This window comes from Jaculus jaculus, chromosome 11 (assembly GCF_020740685.1).
Source record: "Jaculus jaculus isolate mJacJac1 chromosome 11, mJacJac1.mat.Y.cur, whole genome shotgun sequence".
NCBI lineage: Eukaryota > Metazoa > Chordata > Mammalia > Rodentia > Dipodidae > Jaculus > Jaculus jaculus.
The window spans coordinates 22,334,025-22,356,992 of record NC_059112.1 but is presented as its reverse complement, the minus strand read 5'-3'; the positions used below and the strand labels follow the sequence as shown (position 1 = coordinate 22,356,992).

At 44.2% G+C, this 22,968-nt stretch overlaps 1 protein-coding gene across 3 annotated transcripts in view; it reads right to left on the bottom strand.

The window, feature by feature from the left end:
- Nucleotides 1-22,968, bottom strand: part of Atp8a1 (ATPase phospholipid transporting 8A1) — a 233,233-nt gene that overhangs the window by 173,197 nt on the left and 37,068 nt on the right. For all 3 annotated transcript variants that reach the window (XM_045161357.1, XM_045161360.1, XM_045161358.1), the window contains exons 5-6: nucleotides 17,254-17,299; nucleotides 3,216-3,256 (exon numbers count right to left, since the gene is read on the bottom strand). In XM_045161357.1, coding sequence (XP_045017292.1) covers nucleotides 3,216-3,256; nucleotides 17,254-17,299 — 87 coding nt within the window. The remainder of the gene's footprint in view (nucleotides 1-3,215; nucleotides 3,257-17,253; nucleotides 17,300-22,968) is intronic.

The following is a 22,968-nucleotide window of genomic DNA, read 5'->3' as shown; positions in this document are numbered from 1 at the left end:
TCTGACACTGGAACTCTCTCACATGCCTTGTTGGCTGCTCTGAGCTCACTACTTGGCACACACATTCAACAAATGCTTGCTGAATGAGATGTTAAGTCTTTCCTGTTGCCACAGCATATAAAATTAAAATTCTGAATTGTCATAAAATATGAGTAATGCCATAATTTATTGATACAATGTTTTCCCTGTTACATCATGTATATACTAATTTCAGCTATTATGAATAATGCTACAATAAACATTTTTGTATATGCAGAGATTTTTGTAGGGATTTCTTCCCATCTTATGATTTGTGGGTGTGGGATAAACTACTAGAATTCCTCTTTGATGGCTCTCAAGGTGAACAGTCCAACTGCTTACTCACAGTGTCATACTGATGTAATATAAAATAAGTTCTAAAATATGCGTTTGCTTTTATTAATTTGAGCAGATAACAAATGTTTTAACTTTTACCATTAGGTTAATACTAAATCTGCCTGATTATATTTCCTCTTGCTTCTTATCAATTCTTATTTCCTATTTATAGACTAATGATCTCAATCATTTGTCATATTTGCTACAAACATTTCACACATACTGTCTATTTATTTGTGGCAGCTTTATTTTCTATTAGTTTAAGATGATTTAATCAAGTTCCATAGATCTTGCAATAACTGGACTTCTTCAGGTATTTATTAAAATATTTATTCTATTTGTATGTTTCAAAAACAATATTTTTACATTTAACTATTTTTGCCAATTAGATTTTGGCATAAACCGTGAAAGATATAAACTAAATATTCAAATATTGTTTCTTGAAACTACTTATCTACAATTGCAACATGATCTGCCAAATCTTTTTACCATTTATTTTGCCTCCTTTATCAAATATTAAACATGCTTTATTATTCTACTTTCTATTCCATGTTAATTACTCAACATCTACTTCTGAAATAGATTCATACTGTTTTGATATCTTTCCATTTTACTTATCATTAATCCTAGCATATGATTCTTCATTTTTTCAAACGTGTATTTTTTTCAACTTTTTATTACTAAGAATGAAATAAATAATTTAAATAACATTTCAGACTTCAGGATGATTTCTTTAGAATTATAATACATTAGTAATTTGAAGAACATGGTATTTTTTTTTTATTTTCTCAGCTGCACATTTATGTAAATCATTTTTTGGAGTGGTGAGGTTGAGCCAGGATCTCTCTATGTAGCCCAGGCTGACCTCAAATCTGGGTCACTCCTCCCACTCAGCTTCTTCAGTGCTGGGGTTCCAGGTGGGAGCCTCTATCCAGGCTCATGTACGTGGATCCTTAAAATGTAAAGCACAGATGTTTTCTTCCCATAGGTCACTATATATTTTATTTGTAAGCATACTTCACATCACTGGAATGAAACAGTGTTAGCTTTTGAATATTTACCTTAAACTCATCACAAAACAATTGTTATTAATTTTAATTATAGAGCTATAATTTTTAAGTAACTTCAGGTCCTTGTAAGTGGATGATTTTGACAACGTTCTAAATTATTTCTCTGAGTATCTCAACACGGAATGGCCACTGTTAGGTATAGTTCTGAGAATGCCATCATTATGGGTAATCATGGTTGGTGACTTAATATCTTTGTCTATCAAAACTTTAAAAATTTGGGCTGGAGAGATGGCTTAATGGTTAAGGTGCTTGCCTACAAAGCCAAAGGACCCAGGTTCACTTCCTCAGGACCTATGTAAGCCAGATGTACAAGGTTGTGCATGCATCTGGAGTTCATTTGCAATTCATTTGCAGGCTAGAGTCCTGGCATGATGATATTCTCTCTCCTTCTCCTCTCTCTCTTTCTGCCTCTTTCTCCATCTCTCTCAAATAAATAAATTAATTAATTTAAAAAAATTTAAAAATAATAGTTACAATAATCCTTGTAGACTAAACCTTAAAATGATGGCTGTCTATTAGGAAATAAGAAAATTTGACAGTTAATTTTAGAGTAGACAGTTATCTCATGGCTTTGTAACTGTACAGTTCCTGCAAAAGAAGGTAACAAGATGAACTGATTTATTGATTTGCTCCAGTGTGGATTTCTGTTACTCTGATGGTCCTTGTAATGAAATGATAGCAAAAGTCAGTTCATTGTATTTGATTCTCTCCTGCTTGTTTCTTTGACATGGTTAAGTCCAGAAGCTCTAGACAAGATCATAAAAGAAAGTTACTCTGAAAGGTTAACTTATTTATTTAAGCTTTTCTGCTTTCTGTTTTGTTGTTCTGAAATAGGGATGACTGTCACAGAAATACAACAGAATCCAGGTATTTTTCTCTTTCTTAGTCTTATGTCAAAGACTAAAGGACAGAGAAGAGTAAATTTCTAGCTCCTTGGAGATGTCAGTCTCTATTTTAGCCACTGATTTAAAAAAAATCTACAAAAATACATTTTTTAAAAATTGAAAGGGTATTCTCAAGGTGACCATGAAAATCACAAGGGAGAGTCAAATGCATGGATGCAAATGATATGGCCATGGACAACACCTTTGCTGTCCCAGAAGGACACTGTATTGTGAGCTACATCTCCAGCGTCTATTGCCCTGGGCTTCAAAAAGTCATGGAATGAGTTACAAAGTCTGTTAACTCATGGATGACTAAAGGTTCAATCTATCATAACTAAGGGAGAACTAACAATAATTGCTTACCTTTTGAAAGTGAGGTCTGAAAAGAATGAACACCTGGGTAATCACTTGCCGAATTATGACTCAATTCACTAAGTGCCATGTGAGAGGTCTTAGCAAACAAGTTCATCTCTGATGTCATGGAACTGATTTCTGGCTCATCGTCAAATGATGTCTAGTTTGTGTGACTTTTTTTTTTTTTAATACAACTAGTTTCAAAGGAATTTGAGGCAAAACATACAATGTGAAATATCAGAACTCTTAGTTTTATTTTACTTGGACAGTAGATGATTAAAGCAAAATGTGTAACATAAAACAGCTCATGGTTAAATAAAATTTATGGAAACAGTACTCAAAATATACTATGAAAGAAAAAAGTTCTAGATATGACTTTTCAAAATGACTCTTTGGAACAGTGAAGGAATACTAAACACATGTCAATGAAGACTGTGTAAGTTTGTATTCATTACTAAGTAGCTTCTGTTTGCTTATAATGCATACAAACATTGCATTTGCTAAATATACGATCTATGCAGTTCTCCTGGAACAATGTAAAATCCATGCATACCTTTTCCCAGTGAACAATTTCCCAAGCACCATTTCTCAAAACTGGAAAGAGAAAAGGGAAAATTGTTAACGTTTTTCAAACTGTTAATCAAAAGGTTATTTCTGATGAAATGGTCATTTTAAATGAATATCAAACAAAATGGCTAGCAGCAATCCATATTACAGGTTTGAAAACTAAATACAATAGCAAGGACTTGTTGGGTTATACAAAGAAGTGAAACCTTTTCATGTCCACCTTGGCTCTGATAATGATAATGACCAACGGAGGGGCACCAGCGTGGAGCTTCTGTATGCCTCCTCGGCGCAAGGGGAATTACTGGGTGAAACTGGAGGAGAAAGCCAGAACTCTGATACAAGAAAGGAAGAGCGACCAGCTGAAACACATTTCAGATACTGCATTAACAGCCATTTTAAAGAAGAATCCTAGGCAGGGAAGTAGTAATATTGTTCATCTCTGTTGGTCATATGCCCTGGTCTGCTAATATTTTTCACTTTTTTCCTATCATAAAGGGACTTTCATGACACAGCCCCTGCTGCCTCCTGACGCCATTCTCACCTCCTGCCACTCCTTCTGCAGCCAAAGCACCAATCCCTCTCCTGCCTCACGTTTCTGTAACAGGAACACCCCTCCTTTGTAAATATTTTATTCTTACTTATTTATTTGAGAGAGACATAGTCAGACAAAGGGAAAGAGAAGGAGAAAGAGAAAGGAATGGGTGCACCAGGACATCCAGCCACTGCAAAGAACTCCAGATGCATGCACCATCTTGTGCATCTGGCTTATGTGGGTCCTGGGGAACTGAACCTAGGTCCTTTGGCTTTGCAGGTGAGTGCCTTAATCACCAAGCTGTCCCTCCAGTCCCCCCCCCCTTTTTACCAAGTTAACTTCTACCATCCTCCAGACCTCAGCTTTCATATCACTTTCTTGGGGAACCTTCTTTGGACATGGCCACCACCCCAAGGCTGAATGAGTTCCTAGTACCTTTCAAGAGCATGGACCCTAGCTTTACTATATACTTAATCAGAGGTGACCACTTGAGGGCTGCCCCCTCCCCAGAATATAAGGCCCAGGGTAATGGAAACCATTCCTCTTCTGCTCACTGTCATCTTCCAGGATTATGTCACTGTGACGTGAAGGGATGGAGTGCTGGATTCACTAATGCTCCCACCATGTAGTTGGGACCATATGAGGCCACAGCAGTAGTTACATGGATTTACTGATGATTTATAAAACTCCACTCCAGAGCCGGGCATGGTGACGCATGCCTTTAATCCCTGAACAGGGGAGGCAGAGGTAGGTGGATCACTGTGAGTTCGAGGCCAGCCTGAGTCTACAGAGTGAATTCCAGGTCAGCCTGGGCCAGAGTGAGACCTCACCTCAGAAAGCCAAAAATAAATAAACAAATAAAAACAAGACTCCATTCCCTAGTAGAGTTCATGTTCAAAACAACACACACTTAGCATTTACTACAGAGGACGACGTTTTGGTGTCACCTCAAAAAGTTCATCACATATGATGAAGAAACTACACTGCTAGGGTATGTACCTAGGAGGCTAGAAACTTTTTTCACGTGACAGTTTTGCATCACCGTTACTGCAGCCTCACTCCCAATAAGCCCAAAGTGGAACCAGCCCAAGTGGGCATGAAGTGACGAACAGATAAGCAAAATATGGAGTATCCACTCTGTAGAATTCCTGTTGCTCAGCCGCAAGAAGGAATAATGAAACACACTGGGAAGACAATATGGATGAGCCCTGAACACAGGTTAACTGAAAACTGAAAACTGCCAGACAAAAAGCTCGCACACTTTGTGAGCTCATCTAGATAAAAGGTCTAGAGTAGACTAAATCCAGAGAGACAGAATGTAGAATAGCAGTTTCCAGGGCTCAAGGCAGGGAGGAACAGGGACTGTCTGCTCATACACATGAAGTTTCTACGAAAATGCTTTGGGAACTAGGTAGTGTGGCGGCCACCTAACCTCCGTGGATCACAAAGGCCCGCCCACCTGCCCACTTTGGGATGGCGAATGTTTTGGCATGTGAATTAATGACTAAATAAAAATAGCTATGTGAAGAGACCAATAAGCTCTGTCGACATCTGTTTAAAATAGATTTCTCAGCTTTGTATGTTACTGAAAGGATTCCCGCTGCCAGCAGTGGGAAATGTTACGTAACCATGAGACGCATTCACACACTCCCTTCTGACGTCAGCTCGGGGCCACCTCTGCTGGCCTGCCGTCTCAGCCAGTGCTCCTTGTGCTGCTGCCACTTCTCAGATGTTTGCTAGTTCACATCTCAAAATAGCTCTGGCCCACTCTTCTGGTTCCAGTCAGCACGACAGACATGTGTCTACAGGCCTCTCAAACCCCACAGGGCATGCCAGGAGGCCTCAGCAATCAGGAGGCGGAAGCCAGGGGCGCGTTCATGGCAGACTGCAGCCGGCCACCCTCCAAACCCGCTTCCCTTCTTCCCTTCTGGGCCTGCTCGCTTCCCCTCGGCCTCCCTCTGATCATCTCATGTCTCCACATTTGGACCAGCTCAGCCCTCACCTTTCTCAGAGCTCTGCTTCCACCCAACAGCCGCTCGATGTTGAGTCCCCACTCAGATGTTTCCTCTCCATCCACTACTGAAGTGGTAACTGGAAAGTGTGGCCTACTAGAGCATTTTATCTGACTAACAATGTTTTCAATACAGTGTCGACTGATGACTTCTTTTTTCTTTCCACCTCTTCCTTCAGAGCCTCACACAGCCCAGGCGGGTAGATCCTCCCACTTCCGCTAGCTAAGGTCTGGATCACAGGTGTGAGCCAAGTGCCCTGCTGTTGGTGACATTTTCTAACCAAGTGGAAACTGGTACCTGCTTGTAACAAGAGAAGCAGTTCTGGTGAAGAAGAAAAGGTGGCAGTCTCTCCTTAGTCCTGTATTACGCACCCTCATACCCTCTCTGTGTACACAAGTGTGGACATGCTTGCTTTCTTTTCATTTTAAAATATATTTCTCTGTAACTTAGTTTTCTGCCTGACACAAAAACAAAACACACATACTACTCGCCGTTGAAAACTACTCGATGGCACTGATGGGTTAGTTACAGCAGGTAGTCAAATGCACAGGTGTTCACTGGAGACGTTCACATCAGGTTCTGGTCAAGGGAAAAGGATGTGGTGCCACAGGAAAATGGAAGGCCACAAAGTACCTGCAGCCTCAGAGACTTCTGGGGTTAGCAAGTCCATGAGGGTCCTTGCCATCCAACCAAGACACAGATTTTGAACTTCCCCGATACCTACATGAAATCTTAATTTCAGCAAAGCATGGGCAGAGGCTTTCAGGAGGGTCTTTGACAACCTCTAGTTAACTGATCACATCAGACTGTAACTGGTTAAACCAGACAGATGCTCAGTCTTTAAACGTTCTTAAGCTGAGAAGAGAAGCTCATCCTGGGTTGCCTGTGTCTGGGAGGCTTTCAAACCTTAGGGAGCGCATAGTAGGTCACCAGGCTGTCCCTGCCACTGCCAGGGGCACCAGGATGGTTACCACAATGCAGCCGGCAGTTCTCCTCTTGAAGGATATTCTGGCTCCCCTCTTTTCGGTCTCAAACAAAGCGACAGGGAACTAGATCTATGAAATTCTATCCCATAGGGGCAAGTCCCAAAAGCAGCTTTGCTGGGCCCCAGGATATTTTGTTTGTATGTTTTTTCAGATACAACCAGGCTACTTCCAGAGGCATCCACAGCAGGCCATGCTCTCCACAGCAATGCATGAGGTTCCGTGGGCGTGACCAAGAGAAGCATAACGAAGTCGCGTCACCCTGATGAGGATTTGCTATTCACTGTGAGGGCTGCAGGGGCTTGCACTAGTCAATGTGATCACTGCCTTTATGTCTCTGCATTAAACTCTTTATTTTACTTATTAGAGAAAGAGAGAGAGAGAGAGAGAGAGACAGAGAATGGGCATGCCATGTCCTCTAGCCATTGCACTCAAACTCCAGGCGCACGCACCACCTTGTGCATCTGGCTTACACGGGTTCTGGGGTATTGAAGTTGGGTCCTTAGGCTTCGCAGGCAAGTGCCTTAACTACCAAGCCGCCCCTCCGGCCCATCTGTGTTAAATTCTAATTCCAGCTACAGTGTCGCATGTGTCTGGGACTTTAGCAAGACCTCGCTCTTCACGGCCCGCAGCCCCGGCATCCCTGCGAGGCTTGCAGACAGAAGTCGTGTTTCTGCTACCCCTTCCCTACTTACTCTGTCCTTGAAATACGAGCTGCAACACAGACACAAAGAAAGGAAGAGGATAACTTCCAGAAGCAGGGCTAGATGCACAATTCAGAATTCTGGAGAAGTTGAAAATGAACCAGAACGTGGAGGGAGAGCTCAGCACCTGGCAATCAAGCTCGAGTAGCTGAGTTTGGATCCCCACAAGCCAGGCAAAGCCAGGGGCTGTGGTGCACGCCTCTGAAACTCAGCAAGCCTATGGCACCAAGGAATGCCGGGGCAAGACAAGCCCCAGGGTGCGCGTGGGCCAGCTAGCCCCAGACACAGCCGTGAACAAGGAGAGACCGTCTTTCACGTCAGGGAGAAGGTGTGGCCCGACACCTGTGGCTGTCCTCTGACCGCCTCATCTACGCCATGGCATGTACACACCTGTACCTGCACTTACACACACACACACACACACACACACACACACACACACACACACTAGCCCAGACCTAAAACTGTCCATGCAAACCAAGATCTGAACACTAGCCAAGTCTCCTGTCAGTCCTTCAGCTTGCTGCTGTCTTTCTTCGGTTCTCCTTAGAACAACTGAAGTCACTGCCACATGGAGTACGCTGGCATCTGGCACAGGAACCTGGGTGGTTTTTTAAAAAATGCTTTCTTACTGTCAAGTTTATATATGCATGTAATGTATTCTGATCATAACCACCTCCCACGACCTTTTATTTCTTCCCTTCTGAGCCCAGTGGCCTCCTCTGCACCCGTTCCAAGCACTCTGGGGAAAGCAGGAAATATTGTTGGGCCTACTGCTGAGATGCCCGCTTTCCTGGTCTGGAGGTAACAGGTGGGTATGATTGATGTGGCTGCTGAAGGGGAGTGAGCCCAGGTGGGGGCCAAGGGTCCTCACAATAGCCTCAGGAGCTCATTCTGAAACACAAAAGTGCTCTGCCTCTCCCCACTTCCATCCAAAAACACCTGTGACGGTGACGGTTTCCTAATTAGTCTAAGGAATGCACAGGAGGACCCAGACTCTGACCAAACACTCGAAGGAGCCTGTTTCTCTGAGCAAGATGCTGGCGAGCAGCTTTGTTGTGGGGCTTCCTTTGAGAAATGCATCTGTTGGAGGACCAGGGGACTCCTCATCAAAAGGTTGGAGGAGGCTCTGGGATTCAAGCACGCACAGTTTCCAGGTACGGTTTTACAAGCTCAGGGCTTCCAAGAAATATGTCGCCACCTCCCCAACCAAGGTGGCCCGTTGCTGAGGATATCGCTGAAAATCACTGGCCTGCCTTGCTTGGACAATCAGATCCTTCGCGAGTGGATAAAGGAAGGCCAACCATGTGAACAGATGTCGAAGAGGCCAGATACACCACAGGACAAGTAGTGGCCTTGGAGGGGTCATTGTAAGGTTGAGCGTGCAGCTGAGACCATCGCTTAGACCTGGGCAGATAAATAAAACCACTGAGGTCCTATGAATGAACTCACTCACTCACCATGTAGACTCCAACCAAGGCCAGTGCTAGAATGACACTGCACTCAAATGTCTTGTGTAAACTTGCCTATAAAGGTCAAATTAAGTCATCGTGTCTGCAGCCAAGCCCTTATCCTCTACTGACACGAACAACAGAGGGAACTTCCTCCTGGCCTCTCCTGAGTGTATTATTTATGTTGGTACCAAGTTGGTTGAAAGTGTATCCATGAACTCATTTACAAAAGGCTTAACAATGGCCCCCAAAGTGCGTTCCCCTGTCAGAGACACACACCGGCGTCACTGAGAAGTTCTTGAAGGTGAAATTCTTGGGGTCCCATCCTAGGCCTCTGGAAATCCTAGGGTGATGCCCAGAAACCTGTGTGTGTTGAGGAGCCTCTGGAGGATCCTCGGGCTCACCCGCGCTTAACAGCAAGTGCACACGGGAGATGGTGTGACAAGAGCTCACGGGTCAGAGGTCCCCTATTCTCAAAACACTCTTCCTCATCCCTGCTTATATGCTGGTTTAAAAATATTTTATTTTTATCTATTTATTTCACAGAGGGAAAGAGAGAGAGAGAATGAGCATGTCAGGGCCTCCAGCCACCGCAAACGAACTCCAGACGCATGGCGCCCCCATGTGCATCTGGCTAATGTGGGTCCTGGCGAATCAAACCTGGGTCCCTTAGCTTTGCAGGCAGGCACCTTAACTGCTAAGCCATCCCTCTACCCTCCTGCTTACATTATTAATCATTGGCTTTCCCCTTCATGTCACTGAGAAATCTCTTGACAGAAAAACCTCCCTCCCTAGTCTCACTGATCCATCAATCCATGGTCCCTAGTAATTTGGCTTTTGTTTTCTAAACTTCTCAGTGGCTGTCCTGTTAAGCACTGGGAACGCCAGTTGGCTAGGAAGCACTGTTAGTTCTGAAATGTTAGGGTACGTGGATGGCCCAGGCCTGGTCCTCTGAGTTGACAGCGTTGAAGTCTGGCAGGCTTTCCTCCTGCCTTCAGCCTGAATGAATCTCCTGGGACCGGTGCGATACGGTACGGTGCCTTCTCTTGGTCGCCACCCACCCTAGTCTCTCTCCCGAATGCAGCAAAACTGTGCACTGCCCTTGTTCCATACAGCTGTGGAATTCCTCTTTGAAAAATCACACCTGGGAGCTATCCACTCCTTTCATTAAGCCCCTCCCATCTTCTCATGCTGGTTTGCAAAAGCCTCCTAAATAGGACCCCAACTTGCCCTCCTGCCCCTGCCCTTTCTGTGCTCCCCTCAACACACATCTCTGCTCTTGTCAAAATATGCTACTTGCCGTTCTCACGACAAACTACTGTCTTCCATTTCCAGAGTGATGTTCATACATCCGCCTCTCACAACCACCCTGTCTCATCTAAACAGAAGGGTGCTCCCAGGTGACATTCTTGAACCCCACCCCTCTCATTTGGCCCTTCTTGGTTTTTGAGGTAGGGTTTCATTCTAGTTCAGGCTAAGCTGGAATTCACTATGGAGGGTCAGATGGCCTCACACTCACGGCGAGCCTCCTACCTCTGCCTCCCAAGTGCTGGGATTACAGGTGTGCGCCCCCACGCCCGGCGCATCTGGCCCTTCTTACTCTTTCTCCCTCATGGAGACTTCTGCGACTTATCTTCCCGCCCTCGCTAGGATACCCTGCAGGACAAACACAAAGTCTTGCTTCTATTTGCATTTCTTTTTTAAAAAATATTTTATTTTTATTTATTTAAGAAAGAGTGGGGGTGGAGAAAGAATGGGCATGTAAGGGCCTCCAGCTGCTGCAAATGAACTCTACACCCATATGCTTACCTTGTGCTTACCTGGGTCCTGGGAAGTTGAGCCTGGGCCCTTTGGCTTTGCAGGCACACACCTTAACTGCTAAGCCATCTCTCTAGTCCCTGTCTGCATTTCTGTACAGGGTCTTAGCCAAGGGTGATGCTCCATCAAGCCTTCCTGGATGGTTGGCGGGGGTGGGGAGCTGGGCAGGGGTTAACAGTGCTTGCTGCTTGAGCATGAGTGTCTCCTGGGCTGCACTGCCAAGTCAGACTCCCCAGGGTACCTGTAAAAAGCTGAGTGTGGCCATGAGTGCCTGTGACCCAGCATGTGGGAGGCGGGGACTGGAGAATCACTGGGGTGTGCTGGGTTGGGGGAAAGACCTTGTCTCAAGGAAACACATGGAGGAGCTATGAGGATGCCTCATGTTTTCTTCTGGCATTCACATGTATGCACATGGGGTGCACATGTCTGCACTGCACATGTGTACATCACACACACCTTATACATAGCATATATATACTCCACATATACATTCACATGCAAAAAAAAGGGAGGGGGCTGGGGAAATGGCTTAGTGGCTAAGGTGTTTGCCTGCGAAGCCTAAGGACCCCAGCTCGATTCCCCAGGACCCACGTAAGCCAGATGCACAAGGGAGTGCATGTGTCTGGAGTTTGTTTGCAGTGGCTGGTACACCCGTTCTTTCTCAAATGAATAAATAAATATATAAAAATATTTTAAAAGAAAAAAAAAGACCTACTGGAATAAAATAACAAATGTTTGAAATCTGAATCACAGTTCTCCCTAGGAAATCTGGACATGGCAGTTTACTTGGGTTTGGCTAACACAGGGGCGAGGAAGTGCCCAGGCAAGAGGAATGCCCTGTTTACGTTAAAAGCACAAGTCAGAGGGGGTGTGGTGTACTGCAGTCCACGGTTCCTTCTTCCACAGTGACGCTTAGATGTCCTCTTCTCACAGCCACTCCCAATCTCTTCTTACCGGAATAATATTCATCCTATGTGACCCTCTCAAGTGACCTATCTCATAGATACAGATAGATACCGACATCTATAAGCTATCCATGTGCACACTTTCCAGCCCTAGAAAACAACACTTTCTAAGAATTAATTGCAGGCGAGCTGATGCCCATGTATTTGAAAGGAGGCCAAGAGCAAGGGCAAATACCAATCCTGAAATGAGTTAAATCTCACTTTAACTGGGTTCCTAATTCCCCCTGCCCCCCCCCCCCCCGTGGGTTTTAGTCCTCTGTGTACAATTCTGATTCACAGGAATGAAACTCAGTCCGTGACAGTGCTGAGGGTTCGATTTACACAAATCCTACAACATTTGGAATGACTTGAAAACAGTGACAGTCGTTGAGAGCCTACAGTTATTCAGGCTATGCATGGAAATACTTTTCAGCCCTAGGAAACAACACTCTCTACGAACCACTTACAGGCAAGCTGTCGCCCCTGTGGCAGGGCGAGTTCAAGCTTGCTGGAGGCTCCAGTGTGAGGGAGCCTCCGGGGAGTGACACTGCTCGGTCACCAGGCCAGGGAAGCGGTGCCACTTCCAGGCCGCTTGCAGAGCACTTAGGCGAAGTGCACCACATGGACTCGTGTCAGGCTGAGGAACCCGAAGCACATCCCGCCCCAGGCCTCACCACCTTCGCCACACAGGACTTTAAAGGACAGTGGCTTCTGGTGGGAGGACAGCGGCCACCTTGTCCTCACCACTTCAGCGCTGCTCCAGAGAAGGCCAGCGTGGCACTGGGGAGGAAATCTGAGCTGGAGATCGGTCAAGCTGCTATGCTTAGCAATATGGCTAGGTTGAAAGTATTAATACTCAGACACAACGCCTATTGCTACAATAACAAAACTAACTGTAGGAAGGTTAGGTAGAGCAGGCTGCTGTATCTCCCACAACCTCGGCTGCTGAGTGTACGCCCAGCACCCTGCATGCCAAATCTGGGGGCTTACGACAGTAAGTACGTCTGCTCATTAGGAAGTTTAAAACGTCCCCAGTGACCTGTGTACCTTACAAAGCCCTACCCCCTCCTGGGCCTCAATGTCATGATTTTAGGTAAAGGTGTCATTTCATCTGAAATACGGGCCTGCCAGCCCTCAAAGCACATCAATAGACAAGAAAGCAGCTTCACAGTTTAGAGAGAGGACTAACACACCCACCAAGATGAGCTCACACGGGGGCTGGCTACAACGTACGTACTGTAGAAACAACGGCAAGACCTATAGTTTGCCGAGGAGAATTAAGCAAAACAGCCCAGTTCAGGCGATCACACGTGTGTGTGCGTGCAGCTACAAACACGGAGTTTTCAAGGAAGAAATCAAAGAAAATGGAGGTAAGTTTAGAGGCAAGGAAAACGGGGCACTCTGGGGCACATGAAGAAAAAAAACAAAACAAAACTCCATGTTAAGCTACATGTGGTGGCGCACGCCTTTAATCCCAGCACTGGGGAGGCAGAGGTAGGAGGATCGCTGTGAGTTCGAAGGCACCCTGAGACTACATAGTGAAATCCAGCTGAGCTAGTGTGAGAATCTACCTTGGACCCCCGCACACACACACACACACAAACACACAAAAAGGGGAAAAGGAAGAGTGGAAATAGGCCCGTGTGCAGCCGAGGCAAAGCAAAGACAGCGACCTGACAGAGACGGCGGGGGTGGGGCGAGCTTCCACCGCGCCAGTGTCTATCGGTACCTGTGAAACGGTCTGAGAAAGCATTAACAGGACACTGCTGCTTCTCCTCTTCACCTGGGAGGTGAATGTTCGAGAAGGCACCTTACATATCTAGCTTCTGTTTCGGCCTTTGACTGCGAACAGTCAAGTAGCCGGCTCCAGGGCAGTTCTGTCGCCTGTTCATAGGACACATATGCACAGAACCCCTCCTAAGTCAGGAACCTGCACTGGACGTTTCTAGATACACAGTCGTAGGCAGGCGCGTCCTCTGCAGTGTCCAATCACACAATAGCAGCAGCAGCAACACAAGGCCAGGAGCCGAGAGAAGCAGTCACTGTCGCTGGGGAAGAGTGGGACATGGAGCTCAAGGCTCAGGGGTTCCCCGTGCAGCAGCTTCTACGTGTTAATTCTCACTCTGCAACCAGGACCATGGAAATCATATGCAATTCTATTCTTGCCAGATTACTGGGCTATCTGCTTAACCAACACACACACACACACACACACACACACACACACACACACACACACCCCCCTCTAAGACAAGAAGTGGCTTTTCTCCAAAAGTATTGAGGACAAGCTCAAATATAAAGCCTACTTGTGAAGTTCTGAGCTGTGTCCAAACTCAGTAATTTAGTTGGTTAAGAACGAGGTGCCAGACAGGGAAACAGTTGAATATGCTGGGAATAAATTATAAATTTATATCACTGGAGTCTCTAGGGAATAAGAGAACAAAAGAATGCTCTGCAATGCCTTGATGCAAAACAGGCAACATTTCATGACAGTACGGGGGGGGGGGGTCAATGCTTGAATCTGAGGGAAAGGCATCCATCCTCTCACGTATCATGTGGTCTTGGCAAACATTCCGAAAATGAAAATTTAAGTTTAATGCTTTAAATCTCTGTCACAAATTAATTACCTGCCATCAGTCTCCTCCTTCCTACTCCCACACACTAAGAACTGCCTCCGTTTGGAAAGGGAAACTGAATTTCATTCTGGTCTAGCGACCACAGATGGTCTTGATGTTAAGTAACTTGAGCTATCTGGTAGCAGAGAATGTCCTCTTCAAACGTTTTCCTACCTCCACCATCTGCAAACCGAGTAGACTACTGGTGCTCAAAGTAGGCAAAGGTTAAAAAAAGGTGCCAATCTCTGAGAAAATAATTTCAAGTGTCAATATAAAAGCCACTGTTTCTTAGACTTGGGGTTTCCAAGCCTTTACTGACTAAAATGTTTTTTTTTAATTTTTTTTTTTGGTGAATGAGTCCTCATAATTGTGTTTTGAGGTGAGCTTCCTTTCCATGTGTTATATAGAAGCCTTCCCTGTCACTTGTCCGTTCATTTCCAGCCAGAAAGCTGGCCCTGCAACTCCATGAAGAAGACGGACAGCTCAAGAATGAAAACCCACCGAGAGGCTGTCTGTGAAGGCGACGCTGGGGATGTGGGTACCAGGGGATCAGAACCCCTCAGTCCAGGCTGTACTGGCTGGAAAATCACCACAGCTATGACAGCTCTCCCCCAGTCACCCCATGATGATTTTTCAGGCCAAGGCCAGCCACTGAAGACAGGTGCTCTCTGCCACAAGATGCGTTATGTGCTACAGACATATTTACATATTTCCTTCTCCAAAGCTGCCACTGAGGATTCAAAGCAACATAACAACAGATGCCAGAGCTGCACATCACTATAAGCACCAATACTTAAACATCTGGATTCCTTTTCCCCCAACCTTTCGATTCCTATGACTATTCTGGGTGTCCGGAGTAGCTGTCTCCAGGCTTGTGATATAGCCCATTCTCATCCTTTCTTCCCTCTATCCTAAGCCTACATGTTCATTCTGTTTCTTTCGCTGGCTCAAAAGTCTTAGCCAGAGCTTGTATGTACAAAGAAGAAATGCTGTAATCCCTTTGGCTTGGCATTTAAACCTCATAAAACTTGACCTCAGCCTGGTTTGTAAACACATTTGTCGCCCTCTGATAGGAATCTCCTTTCTAAACAACACTCTATTAATAGACCAACAAACCAAGCCTGCAGCCCAGCCCTCTTCCTTTCTGCTCAGGATGCCTGGTCTTCCCCTTTCCAGGTGGACCCACTCAGGAGTGTCTTCCTCTTGTCTCTCTTTTCAGTTCTCGTTCGCTGACAGTCCTCCCCAAATGTTATACCTGCCTCAAGTTGCTCTACAATTTTCTCACCTTTTGGATTTCTATAGTAGGAGCATTACATGGTAAACATTACTACAAAAATCTAGTGAGACTTTGGGGCCCTGCAGCCCAGCCCTTCATCTTCCACACACATCTCTTTCCTTGTACTTTCATTTGGTCTCTCACATGTGCTTATTTTAATCAGGAAGCTATAAGCTCTTCAAAGTTAAAATTCAGATATATATATACACATATATGTGTGTATATATATATATATATATATATATATATATATATATATATTCGTATCCCGTAATGTTCTTTGTAAACGCTCTGTAAATTTTTGAGGTTAATAAACACACCTTTCATTGTGTAACAACCTTTGGAGATAAGCCGCAGATAAGCGGTCAGTGAGAAGGAAGGAGAGGGTGCTCACAGGGTTCCATAAGAGGAACAGCACTGTGAAGACACTGGGTTTAATGATGAGGTAACCACAGCAACCAGCAGCCGTCTCGCCAAAGAGAACTCCAGAGAGAAATGAACCTTTCAGAGGGAGCAAGCTCTGGATGACCCAGGTGTCTCGCAAATTCCTAGGTACTTTTTAAAATGTGAGACCATTATTTTATTTATTTATTCATTCATTCATTTATTTATTTTTTACTTGTTTTGAGGGTCATTTTGCTTTAGGATCAGGATGACACCCACACCAAAAACAGCCACCACACACTGGTCTAACTTGTAACCATGTTCTTTCTTTCTGGGGTGTAGTTTATCACATGTATGGAAGAATTCAGAGTGCTTTCCACCCAAGTAAATACCTCACTTCTACACACTCTATTATAACATCTGTAGATCACAAACAAAACACAGGCATTTTATAGTTTTTAATGCCAAAAACAACTGTAGACCTTATGGACAATACATTTAGGAGCACAGAGCTGGGGGGTGGGGGGACGACAGGCCATGAAGTATACTAAAATGCTGCTTTTCAAAAGTTGTCACTGTGTATCACACCCATGTAAGCTTACACGTCATGTTAATAATATATTAACAGAGCCAGACTCCGTCATTGTGTATCACACTCCTGTGAGCTTACACGTCATGTTGATAATATGTTATCAGAGCCAGACTCCGTCACTGTGTATCACACTCCTGTGAGCTTACACGTCATGTTGATAATGTTAACAGAGCCAGACTCCGTCACTGTGTATCACACTCCTGTGAGCTTACACGTCATGTTGATAATGTTAACAGAGCCAGACTCCATCACTGTGTATCACACTCCTGTGAGTTTACACGTCATCTTGATAATATGTTAACAGAGCCAGACTCCGTCACTGTGTATCACACTCCTGTGAGTTTACACATCATCTTGATAATATGTTAACAGAGCCAGACTCCGTCACTGTGTATCACACTCCTGTGAGCTTACACATCATCTTGATAATATGTTAACAGAGCCAGACTCCGTCACTGTGTATCACACTCCTGTGAGCTTACACGTCATGTTGATAATGTTAACAGAGCCAGACTCCATCACTGTGTATCACACTCCTGTGAGCTTACACGTCATGTTGATAATATATTAACAGAGCCAGACTCCATCTAAGCAGGAACAAAACCCACAGAGGTGCACCGTGCTCTCTACAGAATTATATTCCACTGAAGAGATGGGCAGGCAGGACAGTGAGCACCCGGAACACACCCGACAGAGACGACCGTCGCGCCTACCTTGTGTCTGTTTCTTGTTCACAGCGTTATCGGCTTTATGTCGTTTCTGAAGGTTAAAAGCAGAAAGAACCACCGTGAAAGAGGGAATAAACCTGATGAAACAAACAGTACCACGTTCAACAGAAGGCACGTCTCGTAACCTGCGCTTCCCCAGGCCCTCGTCCTGCGCGCTCAGGTGGGCGTTAGAGCACGGGAAGGTAAGGGCGCGGTGCTGGAGGAGGTCGGAGGGCATCTGGGAATTTTAAACCTGGAAGCACGCCCACTTTCTCCTCGCAGCAGCCCTCCCTGGAAGCACAGGCTTGGCTTACATGAGCGCAGGTAAGATTAACAAATTAGAAAAAAAAAAAAAATGAGCTAAAAGGATGATTTAGTCTACTGCTTAAATAACTTACTTAAAAAAGAAGACTGCCCAAGAGAATTGTCTATAATAAGTACCATTTAATAACGATATTGAAATATTTTCAGCTTCTTCATTATCTAATTAATCTGAGTACATCCTCTACAATTTGACGATGTGCTGGTGCCTGACGATGACCAAAGCCAAATACATCTGCCATTTTTCTGGAGCCTCTTCACTGCTCCCAACACCCCGCCCCACCCCCCCCCCACACCACTAGAAGAAGCTGAGTCATACATAGGGTACCATCCTTCTTTTTCCTCAAAGCACCCACTAAGTGGTGATTTTCCCTAAGTCTGTGCAGGCGAGTTTGGAGAATTACATAAGCTATGGTTTCAGAGCTGTAAGAAAAAGAAAGAGAAGGCCAGAGGAAAGGTGAGAAGCTGGGTGGCTGGGGGCAGCAATCTCCTCTAAGGTTCGGCCAAAGGTTGTCCATAGCTTCCGTCTAAGCTTACAGCACGGAGCACAGCGCGTCAGAATCCCTTAAAGGTGCACGCCAATGTTGCTTAAAGGTCCTAACACAGAAAGGCCAAGGTCAAACGTAGTTGTGCGAGTCTAATAGAAGTTGGAGCAAATACAAAAATGCATGCACTCCGGAGTGTTCTGTTTGAGAAAAACGTGATTTCTAAGAAGTGCGTATGTCTGACAACACTTCCCAATATGTGCGATGGTGGACCAGCACACATAAGCAGCAGCGGTCTGCAAGGAGCGGTACCATTCCTCAGAACGCAACGCCGCAGAGCATTCAAATCGCCTCCGGGGAAGAACAACTCCATGCCACAACACACTGCAATTCTTCTTTTTTTTTTGTTAATTCTTTTTATTTTTATTTATTTATTTGAAAGTGGCAGAGAAAGAGGCAGAGAGAGAGACAGAGAGAGAGAGAGAATGGGTGCTCCAGGGCTTCCAGCCACTGCAAAAGAACTCCAGATGTGTGCGTCCCCTTGTGCATCTGGCTAAAGTGGGTCCTGGGGAGTCGAGCCTCGAACAGGGGTCCTTAGGCTTCACAGGCAAGCACTTAACTGCTAAGCCATCTCTCCAGCCCAAGATTGTTTTTTTTTAATTTATTTTATTTTTTATTAGTTTTCTATTTAGCAAATACAGTCAGTTTGGTACCATTAATAATAGGCTCATCCGTGACCTTTCCTACCCAATGGCCCCTCCTTGTTGATGTATATGAGTCGTGCATTGTAGAGTTAGCCCATACTTATTGCTTCCTCAGTGCCAGGCACTCACTAATTAATGTGCATCAATGTAAACATTTCATGCCCTACTATTGTTTCTAAAAGAAAGCATAAATCACCAGGAAATAATCTGAAATAAAAAATGTAAATGCAGTTGAATTGTAGCATCAGTAGAGCATGCAATTATAAAACACCCAAACTCTTTCTCTTTTGTATCTTTGTTAATGAAGAATATTAAAAAAAATTTTGAATCTAAAATAAACTTTGGGTCCAAGGTAAATTTAGATATTCAAAGGAGGCATAAATATTTCCAAAATAAGGTACACTTATGAGAGATGATGGTTAGACTTACAACTGAAGGAGATCCAACCTAATGAGACATTTCCCTTCAAACAGGAAATTTGATCTTAGTGAAACTGAAGGCGGTACTTTCCATCTCCAGAGAATTCCTGTATGGGAGCTTGTCTTTCCTACGTCATGTTAATGTGTCAAAAAACAAGTGCATTGGGCATGCATAAATACCTAGATTCTAATCTTACTACTACAAAAAGGAAGCATCCAAGTTCTGTATCAAAACACATCCTTATTCCTTCTCAAGATAAAAGTTCATGAAAAAATAAGTAGCTATTGTCTGCGTTCAAAATACTTCTTCTTTCTTAATAGTTATAATTCATTTCATATCACTGAAAGCTAGTGAGTTATTTAATATTGTCATAACTGAGCTAAAAAAGTAACAGTAAGCGGCATTGTAGAAATAGTGATATAAATTCTAGGACCCAAATGTGCAATGTTATTAAAAAAAAAAAAAAAAAAACTTAGGGCTGGAGGGATGGCTTAGCAGTTAAGGTGTTTGCCTGCAAAGCCAAAGGACTCAGGTATGATTTCCCAGGGCCCACGTTAGCCAGATACACAAGGGGATTCATGCATCTGGAGTTTGTTTGCAGTGGTTGGAAACTTTGGCGCACCTATTCTCTGTCTCTCTCTCTCTCTCTTTCTCTGTCAAATAAGTAAATAAATAAAAATAAAATATTAAAAAAACTTAATTTCTCAGTAGGTTTGAGAGTTTTATATATATATGTTCAATTCTATTGGAAGGAAAGACAGCTGAGGTGTTGAGAGGTCACATGACTTTCTAACTTGTCCAAGAGAACGGACTCAAAGCCCTCATTCTGGAAGCCCTTTTCTTCCTAGGCGCCACACCAGTGCCCGGCTTTCCCATCTGCACCCTGAGACCTTCTTCTTCACCTCTCCTCGTGCTGTTCAACGATGAGATTCGTCGAGGCCCCTCTCTCTGCTCAGTCCTCCCTCCGTCCTCTTCCTAGCAACGCTTTCACACCAGGCCTCTCACCGACACTCCCTGCAGCCGTGCCCAGCTACCTCCCTGACGTCTCTCCTGCGGTCTCAGGGTGCACCTGAAACTGTGCCCACAAGATTACCCGTGACCTCTGCCCCTAAGACTCGGTCCTTGACTTAGTCATGGAACCACACATCACTCAGCTTCAAAAATAAGGAACTCTGTTTTCTCCCTCTCGCTCTTCTCCACCCCATTTCTTCACTCAAAAATCATTTATTAAAACACTGTGCACCCCAGGTGCCATCACTGCTGCTGGGGTGCAGGTATGAACAAAAGTCCACATCCTTTGAGCTCATACTCAATTGGCTGGAGATAGATTATGAACCAAATAAATGAAGCATGTTGGATGATGATAAATCTTGTCAGTTTTATTCTGAATAAAAGGATCCCCCCTCCTTTTCACAGTTTTAAACACCATTAAAAACCTAACTTCTCTTCATTTTCTTTTTTTTAATTTTATTTTTATTTATTATTTGACAGACAAAGAGGGAGAGAGAGGGAAGAGAATGGGTGCACCAGGTCCTCCAGCCACTGCAAATGAACTCCAGACATGTTTCCACCCCTTGTGCATCTGGCTAACATGGGTCCTGGGGAATAGAACCTGGGTCCTTTAGCTTTGCAGGCAAATGCCTTAACTGCTAAGCCATCCCTCCAGCCCCTTCTCTTCATTTCCATACAAGCTGATGGGCTATCCTGCTAACTAGTTGGCCCAAACCTGTCTCTTTTGTCATTCAACCAAAAGAACCTTTGAATGAAAATAATACTGTTAGTTTTTCATTACTTGTAGGCTAGGCACTACCCTAAGGGTTTCATATGCATCACTTAATTCTCAAAAGAGCCCCACCTGACTCCGTGGATCTATAACCTTGCCACTAGGCTGTAAGCTCCATTCAAGCCCTTTTACTCCCTGAAAGAGTCCCAGTATTTGGTCCCTGCACAATACTGGCTTTGAATAAGTATTTGTTTTACAATAAGTGAAGTCTACTAGTGTTTAACAAATTTTTCCAACAAAAAAGGCTTTTTTTTTTCTTTTTGAGTCAAGATTTCATGTAACCCAGGTGAGCCTCAAACTGGTCTGTAAAGTGCTGAAATTACAGGTATATGCCACCATGGTATGGGGTAGTAGGGACTGAATTGAGGGCTTCGTGCATTTTAGGCAAGTACTGTACCAGATGAGCCACATCTCCATCCTGAGAATGCTTTTTATGATGATTAAGCAGACAACTCTGATGTTTACTACAAGAATTAGTATTTGACATGAAAAACTTTTTTTAAACAGTTCTATCAATTTGGAGTACTTTTTACACTATTTTTATTTATTTGCAAGGAGAGAGGAGAGGAGAGGAGAGGAGAGGAGAGGAGAGGAGAGGAGAGGGGAGGGGAGGGGAGGGGAGGGGAGGGGAGGGGAGGGGAGGAGAGGAGAGGAGATAGGGTAGGTGCACCAGGGCCTCTCGCCACTGCCAATGAACTCCAGAAACATGCACTACTTTGGGCATCTGGCTTTATGTGGGGTACAGGGGAATCAAACTCAGATTGTCAGTCTTCACAGGCCGTGTCTTAACTGCTGAGCCATTTCCCTAGCCCAATTTGGAGTATTTTTACATAAGTATATACATGATTTGTAACTTACATAAAAAAATAAAACATTATATTAAGTTGTCCAAGGCACTAAGGGGTGGGTAAGTCTTAATTACCAGTACAAAATTCTTCCATTTTATTCTAAACAATGGGTTTTTTTTTTTTTTGAAGTAGGGTCTCACTCTAGCCCAGGCTGACCTGGAATTTCACTATGGAGTCTCAGGGTGGCCTCGAATTTATGGCGATCCTCCTACCTCTGCCTCCTGAGTGCTGGGATTAAAGGTGTGCGCCACCACACCCGGCTTATAAACAATGTTTTTTAATAGTATATATAAAGAAACCTGTTTTATTCTCTAAAGCACATGGGGAAGACATTGCTAGTCTGCACCAAGGTCTAGTTCTATACTTCTGTGGATGCTGAGACAACGCCTCCCCTTTAACATGTCACTAGTTTTGACTGAGCTGTCACAGGTACGGTGTGTGCCGCTGAAGGCACAAACACGTAAGTGCCCTCTCCATCCCCTCTCCTCCTGTCTTCTACAAGGAACCCCAAGATCCCACGAACACAACTTCGGTTCAGGCTGCGTCCCTCAGGAACTACATGGCACAGGGTCACCGCTGGCCCTCTACCCCTTCAGCAACGCAGTGTTTTTCAGTATGTGAGCCACAGACACATATTAGGCCGCTGGCCTACAGAAAGAGATTATAATCACAGTAGAGTTTAAGTACATCCTGATGTATACACTACGGGGTGATTGGTGTGTAAACAGGGCTTCACATATCAGTTGAGTGAGTGGGAGAATATATATACTTATTTTAGTTTATGATAAAAAGAGAGCTCTTTGTCCAACTATTTATACTAGTTCTTTTATGGAGAATACAATACAAAACTTTCTGTAGCTTTATAGTTTGAAATAAACTTAATGATCAATTCCTACAAACAGCTTCTCATCAAAATATTAACACTCATTTTAGTAGAAAACTACTTCATATATAATTGCCATTACCTCATAATACTGTTAGCGATTATTTTCCAGAAGCTGTCTGATTAGTTTCTTTCTAATGTTACCCAATTTTTATATTATGCCAAAAGAATTCTATTACTTTTGGATGCAATTTTATTTATCATACATTTTCAAAGACAGGGTCCAAGAAACCACAGCTGGCGAGCTTATGGTTTAGACACAGGACCAGGTAGAAGA